Genomic DNA, 24,596 nt, shown 5'->3' with positions numbered 1-24,596 from the left:
CATCGCAGTGCTAGCTGCGCCACCAGAGTCTCTGGGTTCGCGCCCAGGCTGGGCTGGGTTCGGCCCAGGCTCTGTCGCAGCCGGCCGCAACCGGGAGGTCCGTGGGGCGACGCACAATTGGCATAGCGTCGTCCGGGTTAGGGAGGGTTTGGCCGGTAGGGATATCCTTGTCTCAGTATGTAAAAATGTACAAAAAATGTATGCACTCTACTGTAAGTCGCTCTGGATAAGAGCGTCTGCTAAATGACAAAAAAAAAAAAAAAATGAAAGGTAACAAGCTGTTTCCCTCTGCTGGTGGAAGACGGCAGCAAGGATGCTAACTAGATGTAAGTTCTCGTTGAATATGTTTTTCAAAGTGTGGCACAAATGTTACAACCTACAAACATTTAATTCCACCATTTATTGCCACTTGTATGTCAACATAGTGCAGTCTCAGTCTGTATGTCAACATGTTTGATAAACATCAATGAATACATTTAAAAAGCGAGCATTTCTCTATTCATGGATAGTAAATGACAAAAACGTGCACGAGATTAAAGGCATTACATTTCGTGTTTTAAGTAACTGTCCAGTGTTTCCAGACTTTTACGAAATATGACCAATAGCTAATCGCATTAGCGCACATTAGCTCAACCGTCCCGCGGGTAGGACACCGATCTGTAAAGATCCTTATTATATGTGTTTGAATGGTGTGGACATACCCCAACAACAGAATGGTGTGGGAGTATACCGGTCATTAGAAATGTTCATGCAAGTTGGCCACTGATTGGCCAGCTCAGCGAGCCAACATGACATCATGTTCTAGGAGGAAATAGCAAGCAATTATGAAACGGTCTATTTGAGGTAGTTTTTTTCTCCAGTTTATGCTTTGGCCACAAATACGATTATAGGACGAGTTCATAGCCAAATAACTCGAGGTAACAGAAAAAGTAACTTATAAAAGTAACTGTCTGGTGAAAATCTCACTTTTATTTTGCAGTTATAAAAAAATACCCATAACATTAAAATTATTTCCTATTAAGCCATTTATACAGATTTCCCAAATTACTGTTGTTAGTTAGAAAATAACAATGTAAGGGTATCATTTGAGATAGAAGTTAAAAAAGTTAAGGTCAAGTTTGTCTCGCATAAGACGGCGCAACGGCCGTCTACACTGATGGCTCCTGGCAACTGCGTGTCGCGTTAGAATGGCGCCATCTACGGAAAACAATGAACTAACAAAAAAAGATTCTTAGCCTTCCAAAAGAGGACAAATCATAGCAACAACCAAAGATAACAGCAACAACGTGTTTGCCCAGATAAGCACCCCATTCCTATAGAAACCTTTGGTAGTGCCGGCATACATACTACATATGTATGGCTCAGACTAAAGTGTGCTTCCTTTGGTTTTCACGTTGTCATGGAAATAGCCTGGGTTGGTGATGTTGCCCGCTGGGTCGTAGAACGCCACGGCGATAAACGTGCCCCGCCCACTGGTCGCCAAACCCACGCCTACTTGCTTTGCGGACTTCCAGACCATTTGAGTGAAATTACCTAGGACAAGAATACCACCAATCAACTGATTTTATTTTTCAAACAAACACCAAATGCAGAAAAAAATACATTTTCGGCCAGCATGTCTCACTCCTAACAATTTCTTATGGACTTTAATTGTGTTTCATGTCGTAGGTGTTATTGATTATGGTAAATTCACTGCCAGGGAGCACTGTTGTTTTCCTGATTTTGAGTTTGATTAAATAATAGCACAAAATACTTTCTATATTGTACATTGACTGTTGTGGATGAGGATATATATCAATAGCATTGTGTTGTTATGAGGTGTCAGGGCACTGGACACCTTACCTGCTCCACTCTGAAAACCAGGGGATGAGAAGTTATACTTCTCAATCTCCTTGTACCAAGACTCGGCCACATCTGATCCTATAATTCATATGCAAGAGAAGGACAATATATAAATGATTGCACATTTTTGGGAACTTTGCAAGCATTGTGCAGAGCCTTTTCCTGCGACCCCATACAACAACAAACCAAAGTTTTGGGCAATTGACAGAGACTTTGGATTGTCGACTACTATGTGAACATCCTATCCAGTATCGGAGTTAGTTCATGATACTCATACTTCATATTGGAATTAGGCCCTTGACTTTCTTTTTACCCATTGGCCCTTATAAGTTGTATGTCAGTGCAGTGCAGGTATGTGCCTCACCAGTAGGGGTCGCTGTGCTGGAGCCAGAGCAGTAGAATATGTTCTCCCCGTGGCCTTTGCCGCTGTTCATCAGTGTGTTGATGCTCACCAAGTGAGCCGCCCAATCCTGGGCCTCCCTAGTGAGGGCAGGGCTTAGCACCAGAGGTAATGCCCCGTGCTGGCTCCGGTATTGGTTCAGAGACTTCAGAAGAGCCCGGCCGAACTGGCCAAGCTCATTGGCTATACGGGACATGGAGAGTTACACGGTATATTAAGTCTTTATTAATCCTTTAAAAGGTATGAGTGACACTTTGTCACCCCCACTCATAGTGCCTTCACAACAATATCACAACAATGTTGTAAACCTGTCATAAAGCATCATAACAAGGTTCACATTACACACTCTGTGATGCTGCTCACCTGACAGTGAGGTCACGGCCAACGCCTGCATTCTCGAAGTGACGAACTCCACTGGCTTATCGGTAACTTTCCACCCTTTTGGCATCACATTCTGAGCGTGGTAACCAGGGTTGCTGATGTTGCCAGCCGGTTTAAAGTGTGCCACCACGACAAGCATCCCCGTGCCAGCGTTTGCCATGCCTACGCCCACCTCCTTGGAGCTACGCCACACCAGTTGTGTGAACTGCCCTGAAACAGATGAACAAAGAAAAAAAGAGGGAGAGGAAATGATAGAAAGGGAGCAATGATTGACAATGGGGCACAATTATCACCAAATTATTTTGGATTATCAATACGTTTAACATTGAGGAAAATATCAACGCAAGGCAGACTTTAAACATGACATGCTGTGGTCAGAGATGACTGTTTAAAGCAAGGTGTAATTTTTAGAGCTATTTTTTTAGACCCCTTTGGCGTAGCATATTACATTACTGTATACTCCCGAGTGGCTCCCGAGTAGCGCAGCGGTCTAAGGCACTGCATCTCAGTGCAAGAGGCGTCACTACAGTCCCTGTTTCGATTCCAGGCTGTATCACATCCGGCCATGATTGGGAGTCCCATAGGGCGGCGCACAATTGGCCCAGCGTCGTCCGGGTTTGGCCGGTGTAGGCCGTCATTGTAAATAAGAATTTGTTCTTAACTGACTTGCCTAGTTAAATAAAGGTTACATACTTGTCTTCTACTTTTAATGCTGATAGGTTTACCTGTTTTGTCCTGATGTCCTGGTTTGGAGAAGTCATAGTTCTCCTCTTGTTTGTACCAGGCGTCCACCACCTCTTGACCTTATCGGAGAAAGAAATAAGTCATACATTAGATGAAAAATGTGCACACCCTGAGGGATCCCCTGGGAATGTACTTATTGAGAAAGAAGTGGATGTTCAGCCGGCATATCCAACGGTTAGGCATATCCAAAGGTTAGGCATATCCAAAGGTTAGGCATAGGGTTCGAAATAGGTTAAGGTTAGGATTAAGGTTAGGCTTGGGGGGGTGGGGTTGGTGAGGTTAGCGTCAACGTTAAGGTTATGGTAAGGGTTAAGGTTAGGCATAGGATTAGCGATCCCCATCCGGAACCATTCAAAATATGCCCGCCGTATATACTGCCTATTGAGAAATCCCTGTCCCTGCAGACCATCCAGTCCTCCTGGTTCTCCCTACCCGTAGCAGTGATGCCCGCTGACCCCGTCTTGGCCCAGATATTTTCACCATGGGAGGAGGATGAGTTCTTCAGCACCCGCTCTCCCAGTAGAGTTTCTGCCCATGCCTGCGCCCCCTGACTCAGGACTGGGTCCAGTGTGAGGGCTGGGGCTCCGTGTGCCATTCGCTGGTTGTTACACGCCCGTAGGAAGTCTCTGTGGAACTGGCCCAGGTCTTAGAGCAAGCAGACAGACAGACAGATGGATGGACGTTAAGTTGAAATACTTGTTCCAACTACTAACGACCAAGACACTTGCGAGTATTTGAAAGGGTTGTATGGCTGTAAGATTTATGGCCAAAATTCAGAGGGCAAAATTAGGCCTACTACCTATCCAATATTATGTTTTCTTTACATAATGGGAGACATTTACTGAAAATTAATTTAAAACATCTCACCAGTGCCGTTCGCCTGAGGAGGAGCCTTATATGCAGGTGAAGAGGATCTGGCAATTTTAGACTGGAGTACACTCAGGCCCCCTCCTTCTCCGGCTGTAAGAAAGAAAATATATTTGTCAGTTGAGAGATTGAGGTATCCGATGCTGTGTCATAAAATGGGTTCATTCAGAAATACCTAGTTTATCTTTAGCAGTAGCTTATTTGCCGAGAGACAATCGTAACTGGGCTGTTGTATGGGATTTAAATATAATTGTCTTTTCCAATTTTTGTTCACCAATCATTGCAACCAATCAATGATGTGTTTGTTACCTGTGGGGAAACATTTGGGGGCGCTAGAGGTGGAGCTACCCAGTGGTAGGACATTCTTCTCAAAGTAGCCCGCGTTGCACATGTTGCCAGCTGGGTGGTACTGGCCCACTACAAAGATCGTTTGCCCATCTGTGGCCAGACCCACACCTACCTCGCTGCAGTCCTTCCAAACCACCTGGGTGAAGTGACCTGGAAACAACAGCAGGGGGCACTGTTAGTATAGAAGTCAGTATATGTATACGCTCAGTATGTCGACGATGGAGAGCAACAGGTACTGTAGGAGGCCTATTTGGACACTGTCAGTGATTGGAAATAGAGTCAGATGTGGTCTATGAAATGAATCCAAATAAACAGGTGATTCATTGGCAAGGTTAAACTCCAGAAATAACTTTTTTTTTATTGTGGTGGCAGTACACACCTGTTTTACCCTAGAGTCTGCCGATTGTGTATCTCACCTGTACCCGAGCTGAAGCCAGGCTTATTGAAGTGGTAATCTTTGATTTCACTGTACCAACTGTCCACTGCATCCTTCCCTTTTAAAATACAATCAGAAAAAGATAAAAAGCGGAACCAATTTGTTATCAAATGAGCATTCAGAAAAATTATCCGCTCAAAATCAGTCTGCATATGCTAGTTAATAAATGGAGAGGATAAGTTGTGTACACAAAATATCCACTGTAGGCTCTATTCAATACTGTACTTTCCACTAGTTGAGCTCTGCTGCATATTATGTTACGTAGAGCGGAGCAGGTGAACCCAAGTGCAGACTCAGACGAGGAGACAGGATAAGGTAACTAAGGTATTTATTGAAAAGCGGGGGGAGATGGGGTACAGGGCAGGGAAGCAGGACTGACAAGACGAGGGACTGGAGGCAGGGACCAGAGTCAGAGTGGACGGAACTGTAGCGGAGTGAAAAGCAGCGCCAGGCTAAGGAAAACCATGCACAACAGGATAACAAGCGCTATGCAGGAACAAACATCTTGAACCGCAGAATGACTGAGCAGAGGCTACAAACTGGCAGTGTGGAAATGGCAGGGCTGAGTATTTGTAGAGGCCTTGATTATGGAACAGGTTGCAGCTGGTGGGGATCTGCTCTGCCTCCAGCACACCTGTCTCCACTCACAAAACCACATACACACAGAGAGAGAGAGAGAGAGAGAGAGAGAGGGAGAGAGCACTAGGGGAGTGGCGGCAGGTTAGGGAGACAGGATGAGAAGTAGAGGGCATGGCAGGAGCAGATGTAACATATTCAATGTATTGCACAATAAAGAATTTATTAGATATTTTTTATTTTTTTCCCTTTTTTTTCTTCTGACATGCTCACCAACAGGTTTTTTGGGGGTTGAGCTGTATGCGTAGTAAAGGTTTTCTCCGTGATTGGTGGAGCTGTGCTTCAGGCTTTTGATTGACAGAAGATGGTCTGCCCATTTCTGGGCAGAGTTACACAGGTCTCTGCTCAGCGCTAGGGGCGGGGCACCATGCTTCCTGCGATAGTCATTATGAGCATCCACAAACTCCCTCTCAAAACCACAGTCTGGAAGACACACACACACACACACACAAAATTTAACCGGTATTACAGATTGTGGTGTCCAATTACTATAACTAAGCAGTAAAACAATTTTTTTAAACATCCCTTACAGCTACAGTTAGACTGAAATCATTTGATATTTTCCCTGAAAATCATTCATCTTTAAACTTCTTTACAGTTCAAAGGAAAATATTCTTCCTTCAAGGTACAACCATATTGAAGTTATGTTTGATTGAGGTTAGCTAATGTAACGGATGTGAAATGGCTAGCTAGTTAGCGGGTACGCGCTACTAGCGTTTCAATCAGTTACGTCACTTGCTCTGAAACCTAGAAGTAGTGTTGCACCTTGCTCTGCAAGGGGCGGCCCTTGCAGAGCAAGGTGCAACACTACTTCTAGGTTTCAGAGTAAGTGTGGAGCGATGGGTAACGACGCTTCGTGGGTGACTGTTGTTGATGTGTGCAGAGGGTCCCTGGTTCGCGCCCGTGTTGGGGCGAGGGGACGGTTTAAAGTTATACTGTTACATTGGTGCCGTGACCCGGATCACTGGTTGCTGCGGAAAAGGAGGAGGTTGAAAGGGGGGTGAGTGTAACGGATGTGAAATGGCTAGGTAGTTAGCGGGTACGCGCTACTAGTGTTTTAATCAGTTACGTCACTTGCTCTGAAACCTAGAAGTAGTGTTGCACCTTGCCCTGCAAGGGCCGCGGCCTTTGTGGAGCGATGGGTAACGACGCTTCGTGGGTGTCAGTTGCTGATGTGTGCAGAGGGTCCCTGGTTTGCGCCCGTGTCGGGGCGAGGGGACGGTTTAAAGTTATACTGTTACACTAACAGAATAACAAGACTAGTTAATGATGTAGCTAGTAAATAGGGTTGTCTATGAAAAGCAAAAAAAAGGAGGGACAAAAATAAATCCTTTGGCATAGAGAACAATAATGTCTGATGTAGTGGAATAATAGTGGAAAAATATTTACTCACCTGTCATTGTTTTGTTCTTCCGCTGAACTGCAACAGAAACAAGAGTCAACATTAGTGATTATCGTGCCAGATTATCTGTTGGAATGTATCATGTAGTAGTTTTTTTGAAGACTTGACACCACCTTTAAAAACTACAGTAATTGTTGTGTTTACTCGTGTTTCATACCATGCATTTCTTCCTGTATCTTTTGGTCTCACTATTGAGTGTGTGTGACAACATAAGTGATCATTCGAAACACTTACTTGATACATCAGACATTTGCAAATGGACATTTATGGGGAAAAATGTACATTATTGGTATCCTTGAGTAGGGGAAAAGTAAATATTCAAAATATGTGATAACTCTTCACTAAAAGGAAATACTGAACAGTCCATATCGATATACAGCACCAGTCGAAACTTTGGACACACCTATTAATTCCAGGGATTTTCTACATTGTAAAATAATAGTAAAGACATCAGAACTATGAAATAACACATATGGAATCATGTAGTAACCAAAAAGGTGTAAAACAAATCAAAATATATTTTATATTTTAGATTCTTCAAAGTAGCCACCCTTTGCCTTGATGACAGCTTTGCACACTCTTGGCATTCTCTCAACCAGCTTCATGAGGTAGTCACTTGGAATGCATTTCAATTAACAGGTGTTCCTTGTTAATTTGTGGAATTTCTTTCCTTTTTAATGCATTTGAGCCAATCAGTTGTGTTGTGACAAGGTAGGGGTGGTATACAGAAGATAGCCCTATTTGGTAAAAGACCAAGTCCATATTATGGCAAGAACAGCTCAAATAAACATAGAGAAATGACAGTCCATCATTACTTTACGACATGAAGGTCAGTCAAATCGGAAAATTTCATGAACTTTTAGAGTTCTTCAAGTCCAGTCGCAAAACCATCAAGCATTGTGATAAAACTGGCTCTCATGAGGACCGCCACAGGAAAGGAAGACCTAGAGTTACCTCTGCTGCAGAGGATAAGTTCATTAGAGTTACCAGCCTCATAAATTGCAGCCCAAATAAATGCTTCACAGAGTTCAAGTAACAGACACATCTCAACAGCAACTGTTCAGAGGAGACTGCGTGAATCAGGCCTTCATGGTCGAATTGCTGCAAAGAAACCACTACTAAAGGACACCAATAATAAGAAGAGACTTACTTGGGCCAAGAAACACGAGCAATGGACATTAGACCGGTGGAAATCTGTCCTTTGGTCTGATAAGTCCAAATGTGCAATTTTTGGTTCCAACTGCCGTGTCTTTGTGAGACACAGAGTAGGTGAACGGATGATCTCCGCATGTGTAATTCCCACTGTGAAGCATGGAGGAGGAGGTGTGATGGTGTGGGGGTGCTTTGCTGGTGACACTGTCTGTGATTTATTTAGAATTCAAGGCACACTTAACCAGCATGGCAACCACACTATTTTGCAGCGATACGCAATACCATCTGGTTTGTGCTTAGTGGAACTATCATTTGTTTATCAACAGGACAATGACCCAACACCCCTCCAGGCTGTGTAAGGGCTATTTGACCAAGAAGGAGCGTGATGGAGTGCTGCATCAGATGACCTGGCCTTTGCAATCACCCGACCTCAACCCAATTGAGATAGTTTGGGATGAGTTGGAATGCAGAGTGAAGGAAAAACAGCCAACAAGTGCTCAGCATATGGGGGAACTCCTTCAAGACAGTTAGAAAAGCATTCCCGGTGAAGCTGGTTGAGAGAATGCCAAGAGTGTGCAAAGCTGTCATAAAGGCAAAAGGTGGCTGTTTTTTGAAGAATCTAAAATCTAAAATATATTTTGATTTGTGTAACCCTTTTTTGGTTACTACATGATTCCATTTGTGTTATTTCATAGTTTTGATGTCCTCACTATTAGTCTGTAATGTAGAAAATAGTAAAAAATAAAGAAAAACCCTTGACTGAGTAGATAGGTCCAAACGTTTGACTAGTACTCTATATCTTAATTGATATATGGTGCTTGATTTTGGACCATATTCCAGACCTACACTAATTGATTTTTGTTATTTGTGTGACAGCCTGAGATCCCTCCAAAGTCTCTTGCTTATTGCTAGAGTGAGTCACCACTTAGCCCACCACCCTCTAGACAACCATCGGCATTCACTCACCCATATTCACACACACACACACACACACACACACACACACACACACACACACACACACACACACACACACACACACACACACACACACACACACACACACACACACACACACACACACACCACCCTATACAGTAACCTTCCCTATAGTTCTGTTGAGCATTAGACTGCTTCCCCCTCAGCATCTGCCTGTCCACACGTCACTTATCATAGTCAAAAGATTAATGCTCCTCTTCCTGTTACCCTCCTCTTAACCCTCCATGTCTCAATTAGAGTGCCTCTAGACCAGCTGATCAATTCAATTGTTAGAGAATTGCCAGAGAAATTGGATTACCCCAGTGTTGTGGGTCTGAATGAATGGTACGAGTATTTTCTCCACTGACATGCTCTATAGTCTGGCATCACTACAGTCCCTATCTGTTTTTAGAGCTTAGGGAGCAAAGTATGATTTTTTTTAAATAAAGATATTCTAACTATCATTATTATCTACACTCTTAGAAGTAAAGGTGCCTGGAAGAACCTTTTGGGTTGCCACACTGGCAGAACCTTTTCAGTTGAAAAATGTTCCTTGAGGAACCCCACTGAAAGGGAACCCCTGTGTAAAAGTTCAAACGGGAATCTTTTTGTGATGGGACGGGTTCAATTTTGAACCTTTTTTTAATAATATATTGTAGAGGTGGCAGATTGGAGATGTGGCTTTTTGGAGGCATGGCTTTCAGATAGTTATTTTTGGTCACCCGTAAATGTCATTCCTGTTCATCATGTTAAGTTTGTACACTGCAAATTATAATGTTCCATGAATATTTTTTGCATATTACATATTCTAATATAATATGAATCATATTAACATTGCTGATTACATACAGTAATAAAATGGTAACTATTCCAACTTTGGGATTTGCATAGGCTCTTGAGGAACTACTACTAGTAGTAGTAGTAGTAGTAGTAGTAGTAGTAGTAGTGATAGTAGTAGTAGTGGTAGAAGTATTATTGGTGGTAGTGGTCGTAGTAGCAGTAGTAGTAGTGGTAGTAGTAATAGCAGTAGTGGTAGAAGTAGTTGTGATAGTAGTAGTAGTAGTACTAGTAGTAGGTGTAGTGGTAGTGGTTGTGGTAGAAGTAGTAGTGGTAGTAGTAGTGGTGGTAGTAGTAGTAGTAGTAGTCATGGTCAAGAAGTAGTAGTAGTAGTGGTAGCAGCAGTGGCAGTAATAGTAGTAATAGTATCTGATTTCACAAACCAACCTTTACTTTCATTGGAAATGGAAAAGCTTCAACACAATGTCCAATAGTCAAAGATGAAAGTAACCTAACACCATTATGCTTGCCATGTGGAATCGAAGAACAAAATAAATATTGTCTCAAGTTCACCCTGACAAGGTAGCAACGTATTACAAACACATTTCAAAGAACAGCATGTGTATTTCAGTGGAAAAGATCATGGTGGACCAACAGGTGTCCAGGTCAGACGGTGTCATGTGGAAGAGGCAGTCAAATAAAGCTATGTTACCTGCTTTTTAAAATGTGAACTTTACACAATTGTCTTTCATCTTGCAGAGTACAGGCTTTGACCACTAGAGAGATTCACACACCCAATATTTCGTTTCTGTTTTCATTAGAGGTAGTCACTGTTTTTGCCTAACATAATAATAATTTGTTTACAAAAATATTGAAGATAAAAACTTAATGACATAAGCAGTTTTAGGTTGTGCAATATCAACTGCTAATATGTGTTTGTCACTGGTATCCCTGTACTATTGTATAATTACTATATTGTGTATTGGTAAAATATATTCTCAAGCCCTGGTGGCAAAATACACTCTTACTGCATGATTACATGATTGCATGTTTAATTGAATTGATTTTCCAATTTTTGCTATGTATGTACTGTAATTGACTAAATGTATTCATATTTCATTTAACATTATTATTTACATATTTTTATTTAGATTGATATATCAATCACAGTAAATCTAAGACATGCAGTCAGTCTAAAATACATTTCCAGCTAGTATAATAGCCTCATGCAGTGCTAGAGGCGTCACTACAGACCCTGGTTTGATCCCGGGCTGTATCACAACCGGCCGTGATCCGGAGTCCCATAGGGCGGCTCACAATTGGCCCAGCGTCGTCCGGGTTAGGGGAGGGTTAGGCTGGGGCAGGTCATCATTGTAAATAAGAATTTGTTCTTAACTGATTGCCTAGTTAAATAAAATAAAAAAATGGGTACCTTATTAAGATTCCCAGTGACGCACCACTTCCTCCTCTGTCTCTCTCTCTCTTTTTCTCTCTTGTTGTTTCACTGATCTCTCCCCCTCTCTCTGTTTATTGCTGTGTGTGGGGATAGCGCAGTTCTATATGTACAGCAGGACAACCCATCCTCCGTTCCATTGAAGGAGAGACTTCATATAAGAGGTGGAGGCATTTACCAAGAAATTAATACGAAAGAACACACACACACACACACACACACACACACACACACACACACACACACACACACACACACACACAGCCATGCTAGATGCATGCACGCACATAATTGAATTGCTTATCTATTTAAACTGTATAACATCCCAAGAAGAAATCTGCCTTCATTCTCCTTCATACAAGCTCTAACCTGCAGCATCAGTTCTATGCTGTTTCTTGTCTGTGTTGTGACTCTTACAATAGGAATTCCATCTCACTGACGATTATGTTGATAATGTTCTGGCTTTGTGATGGAAAACTTACTATAAACTGTCATTGTAGGAATCTGGATAAGCAACACATTACCATGTATAGCTGCATAGCTGAATATTTATAGTGTAATCTTAAGTAGTTATTGGTCATTTTAATTTTGGTGTGATTGACAGAAAAAAACTGATAACTGATTTCATTTATATAGCACTTTTCCAGATGCTCAAAGTGCTGTAGGGGGAAACTCACCTCTTCCACCACCAATGTGTAGCACCCTAAGGTGATGCACGGCTGCAATTTGTTCCAGAACGCTCACAGCACTTAAGCTATCAGGTGGAGAGGTGAGGAGAGATATATTCCAATTGGGAATCAGGGGGATGATTAGTTGGCCATGATGGAAATGGGTCCGGTTTGGGAATATAGCGAGGACACCAGGGTTAACACCCCTACTCTTGCGATAAGTGCAATGTTTTTTTTTTATGACCACAGAGAGTCAGTACACTCGTTTATCATCCCATTCGAAAGGCGGGTGAAACAAAACACAACACAACAACACAACCACACCGACAAACAAACACTACCACAGAAATAAACAGTACAACCATACAGTGAACAACAGTTAAGAAACGAAAGTAGTAGTCATGGTAGTAGTAGTAGTGCTAGTGGTAGCGGTAGCAGCAGTGGCAGTAGTCACGGTCGTGGGGGTGGTAGTAGTAGTAGTAGTAGTGGTAGTGGTAGAAGTGGTGGTGGTAGTAGTAGTGATAGTGGTAGTAGTCCGCTGGTTGTTAAACGCCCGTAGGAAGTCTCTGTGGAACTGGCCCAGGTCTTAGAGCAAGCAGACAGACAGACAGATGGATGGACGTTAAGTTGAAATACTTGTTCCAACTACTAACGACCAAGACACTTGCGAGTATTTGAAAGGATTGTATGGCTGTAAGATTTATGGCCAAAATTCAGAGGGCAAAATTAGGCCTACTACCTATCCAATATTATGTTTTCTTTACATAATGGGAGACATTTACTGAAAATTAATTTAAAACATCTCACCAGTGCCGTTCGCCTGAGGAGGAGCCTTATATGCAGGTGAAGAGGATCTGGCAATTTTAGACTGGAGTACACTCAGGCCCCCTCCTTCTCCGGCTGTAAGAAAGAAAATATATTTGTCAGTTGAGAGATTGAGGTATCCGATGCTGTGTCATAAAATGGGTTCATTCAGAAATACCTAGTTTATCTTTAGCAGTAGCTTATTTGCCGAGAGACAATCGTAACTGGGCTGTTGTATGGGATTTAAATATAATTGTCTTTTCCAATTTTTGTTCACCAATCATTGCAACCAATCAATGATGTGTTTGTTACCTGTGGGGAAACATTTGGGGGCGCTAGAGGTGGAGCTACCCAGTGGTAGGACATTCTTCTCAAAGTAGCCCGCGTTGCACATGTTGCCAGCTGGGTGGTACTGGCCCACTACAAAGATCGTTTGCCCATCTGTGGCCAGACCCACACCTACCTCGCTGCAGTCCTTCCAAACCACCTGGGTGAAGTGACCTGGAAACAACAGCAGGGGGCACTGTTAGTATAGAAGTCAGTATATGTATACGCTCAGTATGTCGACGATGGAGAGCAACAGGTACTGTAGGAGGCCTATTTGGACACTGTCAGTGATTGGAAATAGAGTCAGATGTGGTCTATGAAATGAATCCAAATAAACAGGTGATTCATTGGCAAGGTTAAACTCCAGAAATAACTTTGTTTTTATTGTGGTGGCAGTACACACCTGTTTTACCCTAGAGTCTGCCGATTGTGTATCTCACCTGTACCCGAGCTGAAGCCAGGCTTATTGAAGTGGTAATCTTTGATTTCACTGTACCAACTGTCCACTGCATCCTTCCCTTTTAAAATACAATCAGAAAAAGATAAAAAGCGGAACCAATTTGTTATCAAATGAGCATTCAGAAAAATTATCCGCTCAAAATCAGTCTGCATATGCTAGTTAATAAATGGAGAGGATAAGTTGTGTACACAAAATATCCACTGTAGGCTCTATTCAATACTGTACTTTCCACTAGTTGAGCTCTGCTGCATATTATGTTACGCAGAGCGGAGCAGGTGAACCCAAGTGCAGACTCAGACGAGGAGACAGGATAAGGTAACTAAGGTATTTATTGAAAAGCGGGGGGAGATGGGGTACAGGGCAGGGAAGCAGGACTGACAAGACGAGGGACTGGAGGCAGGGACCAGAGTCCGAGTGGACGGAACTGTAGCGGAGTGAAAAGCAGCGTCAGGCTAAGGAAAACCATGCACAACAGGATAACAAGCGCTATGCAGGAACAATGAACCGCAGACTGACTGAGCAGAGGCTACAAACGGGCAGTGTGGAAATGGCAGGGTTGAGTATTTGTAGAGGACTTGATTATGGAACAGGTTGCAGCTGGTGGGGATCTGCTCTGCCTCCAGCACACCTGTCTCCACTCACAAAACCACATACACACAGAGAGAGAGAGAGAGAGAGAGAGAGGGAGAGAGCACTAGGGGAGTGGCGGCAGGTTAGGGAGACAGGATGAGAAGTAGAGGGCATGGCAGGAGCAGATGTAACATATTCAATGTATTGCACAATAAAGAATTTATTAGATATTTTTTATTTTTTTCCCTTTTTTTTCTTCTGACATGCTCACCAACAGGTTTTTTGGGGGTTGAGCTGTATGCGTAGTAAAGGTTTTCTCCGTGATTGGTGGAGCTGTGCTTCAGGCTTTTGATTGACAGAAGATGGTCTGCCCATTTCTGGGCAGAGTTACATAGGTCTCTGCTCAGCGCTAGGGGCGGGGCACCATGCTTCCTGCGATAGTCATTATGAGCATCCACAAACTCCCTCTCAAAACCACAGTCTGGAAGACACACACACACACACACAAGTTAACCGGTATTAGAGATTGTGGTGTCCAATTACTATAACTAAGCAGTAAAACAATTTTTTAAACATCCCTCACAGCCACAGTTAGACTGAAATCATTTGATATTTTCCCTGAAAATCATTCATCTTTAAACTTCTTTACAGTTCAAAGGAAAATATTCTTCCTTCAAGGTACAACCATATTGAAGTTATGTTTGATTGAGGTTAGCTAATGTAACGGATGTGAAATGGCTAGCTAGTTAGCGGGTACGCGCTACTAGCATTTCAATCAGTTACGTCACTTGCTCTGAAACCTAGAAGTAGTGTTGCACCTTGCTCTGCAAGGGCCGCGGCTTTTGTGGAGCGATGGGTAACGACGCTTCGTGGGTGTCAGTTGCTGATGTGTGCAGAGGGTCCCTGGTTCGCGCCCGTGTCGGGGCGAGGGGACGGTTTAAAGTTATACTGTTACACTAACAGAATAACAAGACTAGTTAATGATGTAGCTAGTAAATAGGGTTGTCTATGAAAAGCAAAAAAAAGGAGGGACAAAAATAAATCCTTTGGCATAGAGAACAATAATGTCTGATGTAGTGGAATAATAGTGGAAAAATATTTACTCACCTGTCATTGTTTTGTTCTTCCGCTGAACTGCAACAGAAACAAGAGTCAACATTAGTGATTATCGTGCCAGATTATCTGTTGGAATGTATCATGTAGTAGTTTTTTACCTTTAAAAACTACAGTAATTGTTGTATTTACTCGTGTTTCATACCATGCATTTCTTCCTGTATCTTTTGGTCTCACTATTGAGTGTGTGTGACAACATAAGTGATCATTCGAAACACTTACTTGATACATCAGACATTTGCAAATGGACATTTATGGGGAAAAAATGTACATTATTGGTATCCTTGAGTAGGGGAAAAGTAAATATTCAAAATATGTGATAACTCTTCACTAAAAGGAAATACTGAACAGTCCATATCGATATACAGCACCAGTCGAAACTTTGGACACACCTATTAATTCCAGGGATTTTCTACATTGTAAAATAATAGTAAAGACATCAGAACTATGAAATAACACATATGGAATCATGTAGTAACCAAAAAGGTGTAAAACAAATCAAAATATATTTTATATTTTAGATTCTTCAAAATAGCCACCTTTTGCCTTTATGACAGCTTTGCACACTCTTGGCATTCTCTCAACCAGCTTCATGAGGTAGTCACTTGGAATGCATTTCAATTAACAGGTGTTCCTTGTTAATTTGTGGAATTTCTTTCCTTCTTAATGCATTTGAGCCAATCAGTTGTGTTGTGACAAGGTAGGGGTGGTATACAGAAGATAGCCCTATTTGGTAAAAGACCAAGTCCATATTATGGCAAGAACAGCTCAAATAAACAAAGAGAAATGACAGTCCATCATTACTTTACGACATGAAGGTCAGTCAAATCGGAAAATTTCATGAACTTTTAGAGTTCTTCAAGTCCAGTCGCAAAACCATCAAGCATTGTGATAAAACTGGTTCTCATGAGGACCGCCACAGGAAAGGAAGACCTAGAGTTACCTCTGCTGCAGAGGATAAGTTCATTAGAGTTACCAGCCTCATAAATTGCAGCCCAAATAAATGCTTCACAGAGTTCAAGTAACAGACACATCTCGACAGCAACTGTTCAGAGGAGACTGCGTGAATCAGGCCTTCATGGTCGAATTGCTGCAAAGAAACCACTACTAAAGGACACCAATAATAAGAAGAGACTTACTTGGGCCAAGAAACACGAGCAATGGACATTAGACCGGTGGAAATCTGTCCTTTGGTCTGATAAGTCCAAATGTGCGATTTTTGGTTCCAACTGCCGTGTCTTTGTGAGACACAGAGTAGGTGAACGGATGATCTCCGCATGTGTAATTCCCACTGTAAAGCATGGAGGAGGAGGTGTGATGGTGTGGGGGTGCTTTGCTGGTGACACTGTCTGTGATTTATTTAGAATTCAAGGCACACTTAACCAGCATGGCAACCACACTATTTTGCAGCGATACGCAATACCATCTGGTTTGTGCTTAGTGGAACTATCATTTGTTTTTCAACAGGACAATGACCCAACACCCCTCCAGGCTGTGTAAGGGCTATTTGACCAAGAAGGAGCGTGATGGAGTGCTGCATCAGATGACCTGGCCTTTACAATCACCCGACCTCAACCCAATTGAGATAGTTTGGGATGAGTTGGAATGCAGAGTGAAGGAAAAACAGCCAACAAGTGCTCAGCATATGGGGGAACTCCTTCAAGACAGTTAGAAAAGCATTCCCGGTGAAGCTGGTTGAGAGAATGCCAAGAGTGTGCAAAGCTGTCATAAAGGCAAAAGGTGGCTGTTTTTTGAAGAATCTAAAATCTAAAATATATTTTGATTTGTGTAACCCTTTTTTGGTTACTACATGATTCCATTTGTGTTATTTCATAGTTTTGATGTCCTCACTATTAGTATGTAATGTAGAAAATAGTAAAAATAAAGAAATACCCTTGACTGAGTAGGTAGGTCCAAACGTTTGACTGGTACTCTATATCTTAATTGATATATGGTGCTTGATTTTGGACCATATTCCAGACCTACACTAATTGATTTTTGTTATTTGTGTGACAGCCTGAGATCCCTCCAAAGTCTCTTGCTTATTGCTAGAGTGAGTCACCACTTAGCCCACCACCCTCTAGACAACCATCGGCATTCACTCACCCATATTCACACACACACACACACACACACACACACACACACACACACACACACACACACACACACACACACACACACACACACACACACACACACACACACACACACCACCCTATACAGTAACCTTCCCTATAGTTCTGTTGAGCATTAGACTGCTTCCCCCTCAGCATCTGCCTGTCCACACGTCACTTATCATAGTCAAAAGATTAATGCTCCTCTTCCTGTTACCCTCCTCTTAACCCTCCATGTCTCAATTAGAGTGCCTCTAGACCAGCTGATCAATTCAATTGTTGGAGAATTGCCAGAGAAATTGGATTACCCCAGTGTTGTGGGTCTGAATGAATGGTACGAGTATTTTCTCCACTGACATGCTCTATAGTCTGGCATCACTACAGTCCCTATCTGTTTTTAGAGCTTAGGGAGCAAAGTATGATTTTTTTTAAATAAAGATATTCTAACTATCATTATTATCTACACTCTTAGAAGTAAAGGTGCCTGGAAGAACCTTTTGGGTTGCCACACTGGCAGAACCTTTTCAGTTGAAAAATGTTCCTTGAGGAACCCCACTTAAAAAGGGAACCCCTGTGTAAAAGTTCAAACGGGAATCTTTTTGTGATGGGAGGGGTTCAATTTTGAACCTTTTTTTAATAATATATTGTAGAGGTGGCAGAATGGAGATGTGGCTTTTTGGAGGCATGGCTTTCAGATAGTTATTTTTGGTCACCCGTAAATGTCATTCCTGTTCATCATGTTAAGTTTGTACACTGCAAATTATAATGTTCCCTGAATATTTATGCATATTACATATTCTAATATAATATGAATCATATTAACATTGCTGATTACATACAGTAATAAAATGGTAACTATTCCAACTTTGGGATTTGCATAGGCTTTTGAGGAACATATACACTGTTAGTGTTCAGCCTTAACATGTGACGACAATACAACAGAACAGATGAATAAGAACTACATTTACTCAAAAAGATCTAGCTTAAAGCCATGCCCCTACTAAGCCACGCCTCCACTCCAGGGATCCGACAGGAACCCACTGCTACATTGAACCAATAAAGATTCCTCCAAGAATCCCTCAAATAACCAAAGGTGCAAATATGAACCATTGACTTGCAATGGTTCCTTGAGGATCTCCAGGGTTCCTCAAGTCACCACTAATTCTAAGAGTGTCCCTGGATTGTTATTACTTTATTTTCATTAGTAGTAGTGGTAGAAGTAGTAGTAGTGGTAGTGGTTGTAGTAGTGGTAGAAGTAGTGGTGGTGGTAGTCGTAGTGGTAGTGGTAGTGGAAGTGGTAATAGCAGTAGTGGTAGAAGTAGTGGTAGTAGTGGTAGTGGTTGTAGTAGTGGTGGTAGAAGTAGTGGTAGTGGTAGAAGTAGTAGTAGTAGTAGTAGTAGTGGTGGTAGTGGTTGTAGTAGTGGTAGAAGTAGTGGTGGTAGTAGTGGTAGTTGTAGTGGTTGTAGTAGTGGTTGTAGAAGTAGTGGTAGAAGTAGTAGTAGTAGTGGTAGTGGTAGTGGTTGTAGTAGAAGTAGTGGTGGTAGTAGTAGTAGTAGTGGTAGTGGTAGTGGTTGTAGTAGTGGTGGTAGAAGTAGTGGTAGTGGTTGTAGTAGTAGTGGTGGTAGTAACAGTAGTAGTAGTAGTCATGGTCATGGTAGTTGTAGTAGTGGTAGTGGTAGCGGTAGCAGCAGTGGCAGTAGTCACGGTCGTGGGGGTGGTAGTAGTAGTAGTAGTAGTGGTGGTAGTAGTAGTAGTAGTAGTAGTAGTAGTAGTGATAGTGGTAGTAGTAGTATTAGTAGTAGTAGTAGTAGTGGTAGAAGTAGTATTGGTGGTAGTGGTAGTAGTAGTAATAGCAGTAGTGGTAGAAGTAGTGGTGGTAGTAGTAGTAGTAGTACTAGTAGTAGGTGTAGTGGTAGTGGTTGTGGTAGAAGTAGTGGTGGTAGTATTGGTAGTGGTGGTAGTGGTAGTAGTAGTAGTAGTAGTAGTAGTAGTCATGGTCAAGAAGTAGTAGTAGTAGTGGTAGTGGTAGCAGCAGTGGCAGTAATAGTAGTAATAGTATCTGATTTCACAAACCAACTTCTTAACTTCCATTGGAAATGGAAAAGCTTCAACACAATGTCCAATAGCCAAATGAAAGTAACCTAACACCATTATGCTTGCCATGCGGAATCGAAGAACAAAATAAATATTGTCTCAAGTTCACCCTGACAAGGTAGCAACGTATTACAAACACATTTCAAAGAACAGCATGTGTATTTCAGTGGAAAAGATCATGGTGGACCAACAGGTGTCCAGGTCAGACGGTGTCATGTGGAAGAGGCAGTCAAATAAAGCTATGTTACCTGCTTTTTAAAATGTGAACTTTACACAATTGTCTTTCATCTTGCAGAGTACAGGCTTTGACCACTAGAGAGATTCACACACCCAATATTTCGTTTTTGTTTTCATTAGAGGTAGTCACTGTTTTTGCCTAACATAATAATAATTTGTTTACAAAAATATTGAAGATAAAAACTTAATGACATAAGCAGTTTTAGGTTGTGCAATATCAACTGCTAATATGTGTTTGTCACTGGTATCCCTGTACTATTGTATAATTACTATATTGTGTATTGGTAAAATATATTCTCAAGCCCTGGTGGCAAAATACACTCTTACTGCATGATTACATGATTGCATGTTTAATTGAATTGATTTTCCAATTTTTGCTATGTATGTACTGTAATTGACTAAATGTATTCATATTTCATTTAACATTATTATTTACATATTTTTATTTAGATTGATATATCAATCACAGTAAATCTAAGACATGCAGTCAGTCTAAAATACATTTCCAGCTAGTATAATAGCCTCATGCAGTGCTAGAGGCGTCACTACAGACCCTGGTTTGATCCCGGGCTGTATCACAACCGGCCGTGATCTGGAGTCCCATAGGGCGGCTCACAATTGGACCACCGTCGTCCGGGTTAGGGGAGGGTTAGGCTGGGGCAGGTCATCATTGTAAATAAGAATTTGTTCTTAACTGATTGCCTAGTTAAATAAAAAATAAAAATGCGTACCTTATTAAGATTCCCAGTGATGCACCACTTCCTCCTCTGTCTCTCTCTCTCTTTTTCTCTCTTGTTGTTTCAATGATCTCTCCCCCTCTCTCTGTTTATTGCTGTGTGTGGGGATAGCGCAGTTCTATATGTACAGCAGGACAACCCATCCTCCATTCCATTGAAGGAGAGACTTCATATAAGAGGTGTCGGCATTTACCAAGAAATTAATACGAAAGAACACACACACACACACACACACACACACACACACACACACACACACACACACACACACACACACACACACACACACACACACACACACACACACACACACACACACACACACACACACACACACACACACACACACACACACACACACAGCCATGCTAGATGCATGCACACACATAATTGAATTGCTTATCTATTTAAACTGTATAACATCCCAAGAAGAAATCTGCCTTCATTCTCCTTCATACAAGCTCTAACCTGCAGCATCAGTTCTATGCTGTTTCTTGTCTGTGTTGTGACTCTTACAATAGGAATTCCATCTCACTGACGATTATGTTGATAATGTTCTAGCTTTGTGATGGAAAACTTACTATAAACTGTCATTGTAGGAATCTGGAAAAGCAACACATTACCATGTATAGCTGCATAGCTGAATATTTATAATGTAATCTTATCTAGTTATTGGTCATTTTAATTTTGGTGTGATTGACAGAAAAAAACTGATAACTGATTGCATTTATATAGCACTTTTCCAGATGCTCAAAGTGCTGTAGGGGGAAACTCACCTCTTCCACCACCAATGTGTAGCACCCTAAGGTGATGCACGGCTGCAATTTGTTCCAGAACGCTCACAGCACTTAAGCTATCAGGTGGAGAGGTGAGGAGAGATATATTCCAATTGGGAATCAGGGGGATGATTAGTTGGCCATGATTGAAATGGGTCCGGTTTGGGAATATAGCGAGGACACCAGGGTTAACACCCCTACTCTTGCGATAAGTGCAATGTTTTTTTTTTATGACCACAGAGAGTCAGTACACTCGTTTATCATCCCATTCGAAGGCGGGTGAAACAAAACACAACACAACAACACAACCACACCGACAAACAAACACTACCACAGAAATAAACAGTACAACCATACAGTGAACAACAGTTAAGAAACAAAACCATGCCCTATTATTTGTGCCAGAACGGAGAGGTGAGGAGTGATACAGTATATTCCAGGGTAAAGTGCTTGGAATTGACACCAATCTCTTCAATGTAGTCAACCAAGTATTGGGAAATGTGTGCAAGGTATTATGTTTAAGGAAGTGCTTTGTGAGCGTGCACACCAAGAACACTTTACATTCATCAAACTACCAACATATAAAACCAAAAACCAATGGAAATTATAGTACGCCTTTAAAATACATGCCCAAAGTCATTTCAAACCATGTCACTGGTCTGTCCATACTGCTTACAAGGTAAGTAGACAAATAAGAAACTTTGTCATTTGGGTGAATGTGCAATGGTATGTAACTGTGTTTGGGTTTGTTTTGTGTGTTCCATGTTGTACATTTCTATTTAAAAAAAAAAGATTTAAAAAAAAGAAAACGTTTCACTACCATCGATCTATACAGGATCTAACACCTTCCTGACAGGAAACAGGAAATGAGTGACTCAAATTTGTAATAGCGCATCTCTTTATGCAGACTGAAGATTATATTTGACTTTTGTTATCTGGTACACTCAAGGCTTACTATCTAGGTTAACATGAGTGCATAACGGTGGCATAACGGTGGCATAACGGTGGCATCTTTGGTGAATTTCACATTGAAATGTCAAGCTTTTATATACCACATTTACCATCTCTGACTCACTGAGATGTTAACTCATCGACCCAGAGTGAAACTCAGACTGTTGTGAATATGGATATCAGTTTTGATATCACACTGTGTTTGTCAGTGTGTGTATAAATGCTGATGTAGAAGTAATTCATATCTGCAAGGTGTGTTGGAGACCTCTCACCTGCAAATCGGAGGGCCATGTTGACACTGCAGCCTCAGCTTGGTCCTTTTGGGTGGGAGAAAAGTGTAGTGAAGTATATTCAGATTTTTTTTGCAACCTACATCTAGAGAGTACACTCATCTGACACACAGGAAGGAAGCTGTGTCACCACTTGGGAACGTTCCTCTATTGTTCGTAGCAACACACCGCAAAATGTAAACAAGAAAACAACACACACATTAGTCAATGATACTTCTGATTCTGTTGTGACAGAGTGGCCTATTGAGATGTGATGTTGTCGGGTGAATTCAATCTAAACCTCTAACCAGGTTTACAGAACAATTTTTTTTTTTTTTATCCTGTCCAAACATCCTTTTATTGAGTTCATGATTTTCTTTAATGTTCGTTCTTGCAGAAAATGGAATTGTTTATAATGAAAATCTGGTTACCAGTTTTGGTCATGGAATTTTATAAATGGGAGAGAGTGCCGACCTAACCAATGCAAAATCCAGTAAAAATGTCCATTGAAATGGCGGAATGACACAAAAATCTAATCTTTGTAGTTTACAGTAACACTTTATTAAGTACAGTACTGGTACCTATGCCATTAATGACAGCAGAAGGAAGGGGTCTTTTTACAAATACTATGCAGATTTACAATTTAAAAAATTATCCACTGTAGAGTTAATACTGTATGCCAAGCCACCCTGTATGCAATCTGTATACCTATCTTCTTAAATGTCCTCAATGCTGCTATTTTTATTGACTTGGCCAAAGCTTTTGATATGCTAGACCATTCCATTCTTGTGGGCCGGGTAAGGAGTATTGGTGTCTCTGAGTGGTCTTTGGCCTGGTTTGCTAACTACCTGCAGTGTATAAAGTCAGAAAATCTTCTGTCTCAGCCACTACCTGTCACCAAGGAAGTAGCCCAAGGTTCAACCCTAAGCCCCACGCTCTTCTCAATTTACATCAACAACATAGCTCAGGCAGTAGGAAGCTCTCTCATCCATTTATATGCAGATGATACAGTCTTATATTCAGCTGGCCTCTCCCCGAATATTGTGTTAAATGCTCTACAACAAAGCTTTCTTAGTGTCCAACAAGCTTTCTCCACCCTTAACCTTGTTCTGAACACCTCCAAAACAAAGGTTATGTGGTTTGGTAAGAAGAACGCCCCTCTTCCCACAGGTGTTATTATTACCTCTGAAGGTTTAGAGCTTGAGGTAGTCACCTCATACAAGTACTTGGGAGTATGGATAGACGATCTTTCTCTCAGCACATATCAAAGCTGCAGGCTAAAGTTAAATCTAGACTTGGTTTCCTCTATCATAATCACTCCTCTTTCACCCCAGCTGCCAAACTAAGCCTGATTCAGATGATCCTACACATGTTAGATTGCGGAGACATCATTTATAGATCGGCAGGTAAGGGTGCTCTCGAGCGGCTAGATGTTCTATACCATTCGGCCATCAGATTTGCCACCAATGCTCCTTATAGGACACATCACTGCACTCTATACTCCTCTGTAAACTGGTCATCTCTGTATACTTATTTATAAAATCCTCTTAGGCCTCACTCCCCCCTATCTGAGATATCTCCTTCAGCCCCCATCCTACACATACAACACCCGTTCTGCCAGTCACATTCTGTTTAAGGTCCCGAAAGCACACACATCCCTGGGTCGCTCGTCTTTTCAGTTCGCTGCAGCTAACGACTGAAACGAGCTGCAACAAACACTCAAACTGGACAGTTTTATCTCAATCTCTTCATTCAAAGACAATCATGGACACTCTTACTGACAGTTGTGGATGTTTTGCGGATGTTTTGTTGTCTCTACCTTCTTTCCCTTTGTGCTGTTGTCTGTGCCCAATAATGTTTGTACCATGTTTTGTGCTGCTACCATGTTGTGTTGCTACCATGTTGTGTTGCTACCATGTTGTTGTCATGTTATGTTGCTACCTGTCACGAATATCACCGAAGGTGACTCCCCTTCCCGTTCGGGTGTCGCTCGGCGGTCGTCGTCGCTGGTCTACTAGCTGCCACCGATCCTTTTTTCCTTTTCGTTTATGTCTGTC

General features: G+C 41.8%; 1 protein-coding gene across 2 annotated transcripts; it reads right to left on the bottom strand.

Moving 5' to 3' along the window:
- Positions 1 to 385: 385 nt before the first annotated feature.
- Positions 386 to 22,624, bottom strand: glipr2 (GLI pathogenesis-related 2). Of its 2 annotated transcripts, none has more exons than XM_055875302.1 (17): positions 22,543 to 22,624; positions 15,353 to 15,379; positions 14,517 to 14,726; positions 13,656 to 13,733; positions 13,201 to 13,389; positions 12,892 to 12,984; positions 7,048 to 7,074; positions 5,868 to 6,077; positions 4,999 to 5,076; positions 4,544 to 4,732; positions 4,235 to 4,327; positions 3,800 to 4,012; positions 3,349 to 3,426; positions 2,606 to 2,833; positions 2,207 to 2,425; positions 1,843 to 1,920; positions 386 to 1,533 (listed from the first exon to the last, which is right to left on the bottom strand). In XM_055875302.1, exons 1-17 carry the CDS (start codon positions 22,559 to 22,561, stop codon positions 1,367 to 1,369), a joined length of 2,196 nt encoding a protein of 731 aa, XP_055731277.1. In that variant the 5' UTR covers positions 22,562 to 22,624; the 3' UTR covers positions 386 to 1,366. The 2 variants fall into 2 exon arrangements, with proteins under 2 accessions (XP_055731277.1, XP_055731278.1); XM_055875303.1 differs by lacking the exon at positions 22,543 to 22,624 and adding an exon at positions 20,538 to 20,744.
- Between the last annotated feature and the right edge of the window lie 1,972 nt (positions 22,625 to 24,596).

The sequence above is a fragment of the Salvelinus fontinalis genome, chromosome 21 (assembly GCF_029448725.1).
Source record: "Salvelinus fontinalis isolate EN_2023a chromosome 21, ASM2944872v1, whole genome shotgun sequence".
Taxonomy (NCBI): domain Eukaryota; kingdom Metazoa; phylum Chordata; class Actinopteri; order Salmoniformes; family Salmonidae; genus Salvelinus; species Salvelinus fontinalis.
The sequence above is the reverse complement of the archived record's forward strand: the minus strand, read 5'-3'. Positions and strand labels throughout refer to the sequence as shown.

Coding starts and splice junctions, on each gene's coding strand:
- glipr2 (XM_055875302.1), bottom strand. Junction 13,734..14,516: donor AACCCCCAAAAAACCTGTTG/GTGAGCATGTCA, acceptor GTATTTTAAAAG/GGAAGGATGCAGTGGACAGT. Junction 1,534..1,842: donor TGGTTTTCAGAGTGGAGCAG/GTAAGGTGTCCA, acceptor TTCTTGTCCTAG/GTAATTTCACTCAAATGGTC.